General features: G+C 34.5%; 2 protein-coding genes across 3 annotated transcripts; both read left to right on the top strand.

Annotated features, from left to right (window-relative positions):
• The first annotated feature begins 268 nt into the window (after window positions 1-268).
• Window positions 269-4,603, top strand: LOC114260930 (receptor-like protein EIX2). 2 transcript variants are annotated; one of them, XM_082922749.1, is made up of 3 exons: window positions 269-3,734; window positions 3,914-3,965; window positions 4,412-4,603. In XM_082922749.1, the coding sequence occupies exon 1, from the start codon at window positions 1,138-1,140 to the stop codon at window positions 3,238-3,240; it is 2,103 nt and encodes a 700-aa protein (XP_082778875.1). In that variant the 5' UTR covers window positions 269-1,137; the 3' UTR covers window positions 3,241-3,734; window positions 3,914-3,965; window positions 4,412-4,603. The 2 variants fall into 2 exon arrangements, with proteins under 2 accessions (XP_082778875.1, XP_082778882.1); XM_082922756.1 differs by lacking the exon at window positions 4,412-4,603 and adding an exon at window positions 4,163-4,405.
• LOC145801144 (receptor-like protein EIX2) lies at window positions 3,270-4,513 on the top strand. The gene is made up of 3 exons (XM_082891732.1): window positions 3,270-3,727; window positions 3,914-3,965; window positions 4,412-4,513. Exons 1-3 carry the CDS (start codon window positions 3,270-3,272, stop codon window positions 4,511-4,513), a joined length of 612 nt encoding a protein of 203 aa, XP_082747858.1.
• Window positions 4,604-4,840: the final 237 nt, after the last annotated feature.

Genomic DNA, 4,840 nt, shown 5'->3' with positions numbered 1-4,840 from the left:
TCTTATTTATTTTTAAGTTGTTTTTTAATCTTTTTTTGATTATTCAAAAATAGTCTAAATTTAATTGCTGAAAATTCAGAGTCACTAAGGTAGTTGTACCTTGTCCCCTTTAATTTGCCACTTTTAGTTACAGAAAATTATTTTCTCTTATTATTATTATTATTATTATTTCCTAGTGGATGCAAGTGGGAGTTGTATGCTATGTCATAATTTTTACTTATACTGATCCACTTACACCTCTATGAAAATTAAAATTATTTTGAAAGATGCTCCTAAATTTCTTTCTTATACATTATTTTTTCGCAAAATCACCAAAATTCTACTAAACAAAGTGGGATTTCAAAGTAGCAATATATGACAAGCGTGTTCAAGCAACCAAATCTTGAATTAACCACTCAACCCTTTAACTTAGTGGTTGTATAGTATTTTGTGATATGTGATTGTGGTTTAACTTTTATGGATAAGAGTATGATATTTGTGTTGTTTATTTCTTTTTCATTATGGGGTTGTATCATATGTAAATAATGATGGTTGTTGAGTTTTGAGTATGGTGATTGGTGATTAATTGTTCGGTTTGGTGATGATTGACTTTTTAACTATTGTTAGGCTAGTGATGTGGTTGATAGAATAGTTCTCTTTTTTGTAAATACTTTTCAACCGATTTTTAAAAATAAAAAAATTTTAAAAAAAAGTCTTGAATGAGTTGACAATTATTGGTGCAACTACAATATAAAAGGTGGTCATTCCATGGCAAATAAAAATCAGAAAACCAAAAATTGCAAATCCTCATTTCTTGGTGTATTTGCTACTTCATCTTGGTATTAATTTTTGCTGCATCATCTTATCATGAACATGTTCATGAAAACGGTGATTGTTGAAAATTTTCATCAATTTCTCCATGTGTTTGTCGTTGTTTCACTTTTACTATGCATGAAACCTGCTCTTGGACTCTCCTCAAGAGTTGAAGAAGATGCTAAAACCAAGTGCATACAGAGGGAAAGACAAGCTCTGCTCAAGTTTAAAGATGCTCTTATCGATGATTATGGTCGTCTCTCATCTTGAGGGAGTGAAGAAGATAAAAAAGATTGTTGCGAATGGAATGGAGTTGGGTGCAACAACCACACTGGTCATGTCACCATGCTCGATCTTCATTTATCGTTCGATGCTTCTTATCATCCACTGCATGGTAAGATTAGTACTTCATTGCTTGAATTGCAACATTTGAAGTATTTGGACCTCAGTGGAAACAATTTTCATAGCCACATCACAAAGTTAAGCAACCTTTCTAACTTACAGTATCTTAATCTTGGCTACAATTCTAATCTTAAGTGTGAAAATCTTGAGCTGCTTTCTCATCTTTCTTTATTAAGTCACTTGGACCTTAGTTCTGTTAACCTCAGTAAAGCAGTCGACTGGATTCAATCTATCTATAATCTCCCTCTCCTAAAAGAGTTAAGTTTAAGGGATTGTAGACTTACTGACATCACTCATCCCTCACTTCCATTTAATTTTTCCATGTCTCTTTCTGTACTTGATCTATCTGGCAATTATCTCTCTTCTTCAATATACAGTTGGTTGTTCAACTTTAGTAGTAGCCTTATCGATGTAGACCTTTTTGGTAACCAGTTAAAAGGTCCGATTCCTGATTCTTTTGGAGGCATGATTTCCCTCACAAATATCAGTCTTGGTTACAATCATCTTGAAGGTGCCCTTCCAAAATCCTTTGCAAATTTAACTCGTTTGCAATCTTTACATCTGTCTGGAAACAATTTAACTGAAGAATTTCATCAGTTCCTTCAAAAGTTGTCTGGGGTAGAGGGCTCACTGCAGGCTTTGCTTGTGGATGACAATCGACTTAGTGGTCCATTGCCTGATTTTACAAGATTTTCTTCCTTAAGAGAATTGTCTGTTGGCTATAATCAATTAAGTGGGTCCATCCCAGAAACTTTTGGACAACTTCGGTTATATGGAAACCAAATTATAGGGTCACTACCTGACCTTTCAATGTTTCCATCATTGACAGAGTTACAGCTTGGACACAACCAATTGAATGGGACCATGCACAGAAATATTGGAAAACTTTCCAAGCTTGAGTTTTTCAGTGTCGCTTCTAATCTCTCCAGTTTGAAGTTTTTTTTATTTTCTTCAAACTCATTAACTTTTAACTTCAGTTCTGATTGGGTTCCTCCTTTCCAACTCGATACTATAATGTTGTCATCTTGTAAGCTAGGGCCTCATTTTCCAAAATGGCTTCAAACGCAAAATAACCTCTCTGAGCTTGATATCTCAAGTAATGGAATTTCAGATGTTGTTCCTAATTGGTTATGGGATCTATCCCCAGGTTTGATTTCTTTAAATCTCTCTAACAATCTGATCAAAGGCTTGTTACCTGATCTCTCATTGAAGTATCGTGGCTATCCTACTATAGATTTAAGTTCGAATCATTTCATGGGTCCAATACCACTAGTTCCTCCTAATGTAACACTTTTGAATCTCTCCAAAAATAAGTTCTCAGGTTCACTTTCTTTCTTATGTGCAAATGCGGGTATGGAGCTCACCTATCTTGACCTCTCAAATAACTTACTATCAGGAGAGCTTCCGAGCAGTTGGGTGCACCTCAAAGCACTATCCATCATTAATTTGGCATACAATAATTTGTATGGAAAAATTCCGAGCTCAATGGGTTCCCTAGGCCAGATTCAAACTTTGCACTTGCGTAACAACAATTTCTCTGGGGAAGTTCCTTCTTCACTAAAGAGATGCACAAAGTTAACGATGATTGATCTGGGAGGAAATAGATTCACAGGAAAAGTACCAGTATGGATAGGGGCACACCTAACAAGTTTAATTGTTCTGAGTCTACGATCCAATGAGTTTGAGGGAAGCATCCCTCGACATATATGTCATCTTAACCAAATTCAAATTTTGGACTTCTCCCAAAATCGTTTATCAGGAAACATACCAAACTGTTTTGACAATTTTACAGCCATGGTGGAAAGTAAGAGTTCTAGTGCAACCCTTTCTTTTTATTATTTGACATATCTTGGCAAAGGTTATCAAGGTGGCAGCTATATTGACAATGCTTTGGTGCTGTGGAAAGGACAAGAATCGGAATACAGAACTACTTTGGGACTACTAAAAAGCATTGATCTTTCTAGCAATAAACTTGCTGGGAAAGTTCCTAAACAAGTTGGGAGTCTTGTAGGGTTGGTTTCTTTGACCTATCACAAAACAGTTTAACAGGAAATATCATCCAAGAAGTTGGTCATATGAAATTGTTGGATTCTCTTGACTTGTCTACAAATGAGCTTTCTGGCGCAATTCCTACCAGCCTCGCTGATCTAAATTTTCTCAGTGTGTTGAATTTATCAAATAACAGGTTGTCAGGAAAAATCCCAATAAGCACTCAATTGCAAAGCTTTGATTCCTCTGTATACTCAGGAAACCCTGAACTTTGTGGGCTTCCACTTCCAAATAAATGTCCAGGAGAAGAAATAGTTGTGCAACCTCCAGTTCTTGTTCAAGAAGATGATGACAAGTTTATTACCACTGGATTTTACATTAGTATGGGGCTAGGTTTTACCCTTGGATTTTGGACAGTTTTTGGCACTATGATTTTTAACAAACCATCTAGACATGCCTATTTCGAGTTCTTGGACCGGATAAAGAATTGGTTTTATGTTACAAGTGCACTGGGTATGGCTAGACTGCAAAGGAGGCTTCAGAGGTAAACGGTAAGTATTTTTTTTCAATTTTGTTGTCTTATCTTTTTGTGTCTTGATCTTTGCTAACAAGTTAGACATTTTTTTTTTCTTCAAATCCTGCATAAGCTGATTTAAGCACACACTTGCTATTTGCTTGAGTTTTGTGGGTTTTCTTAGGTCTATTTTATAATTATAATACACATGTGCAGGTCTATGTTGCAAGCAATCTTCAGCTCATTGGTCTCAAGATCTATCTATATGGTAACTTCTATTGCCACCCTAATTTTTGACCATGCAATGGCTTGACATCCACTATATGTTTAGTTGTCACTGATAAATAAAATGATCCAAAAATTAGCTTTACCTTCTGATCCTTTTCTGTTTGATTATATCCAACTTCTATTCCTATATACATTTTTTTTTTTTCTTTTCTTTTCTTTTCTTTTCTTTTCTTGCAGAAGTCATTCACTCCAACAATAATTTTGCAAATCTTGTAATAACAGTGATGATGATGTGCTCTGCCATTGCAAACCTAACAAAAGCATTAAAGTTGTGCCATATTTATTCAATGATACTGAATTAATCCTCTAGTTATAAACTATATTGATGGCTAGTCAATATTTAGTTGGCTTTAATATAACTGATAATCACATTGTCGTTTTTTTATTTTTTGTTTTTTGTTTCCATTTTTTTGCTATGTTTTCCAGGAAGTTAGGCCACGCCTAAGAGACACACGAGCAGCGAGTTTAGAGCATACGGAGCTATCAGCACCAACTGTTACTAGGCCCTCTATGTATTTGTTGAAATGATGAAATAACTTCATAAATATTTATTTTCATGTGTAATTGTATTGTGGATTGTGTGTTCGGATGGATTGCAATATGTTTTTTGCTATGAAATGTTTGTTTTATTACAAGTCTAGTTAATTTTGTAAATTATTGAGCATGACTATATACTCATGACCTGCTTGTTGTATGAAAATATAGCTTCTATTTGGAGGAATTTATTCTACTTTCAAGAAATTAATTAAAAAGGAAAATGCATGAATGGTAAGTATCTTTTTATTCAATTAACACATTGTTAATGTTAACATGCTAGTTTGTACTTTCAAGTTGGTTTACAATTATTTTTTTTTA

Source organism: Camellia sinensis, chromosome 1, assembly GCF_055761805.1.
Source record: "Camellia sinensis isolate YWXY chromosome 1, ASM5576180v1, whole genome shotgun sequence".
In the NCBI taxonomy this organism is placed as follows: domain Eukaryota; kingdom Viridiplantae; phylum Streptophyta; class Magnoliopsida; order Ericales; family Theaceae; genus Camellia; species Camellia sinensis.
This window is presented reverse-complemented; position numbering and strand designations above follow the sequence as displayed.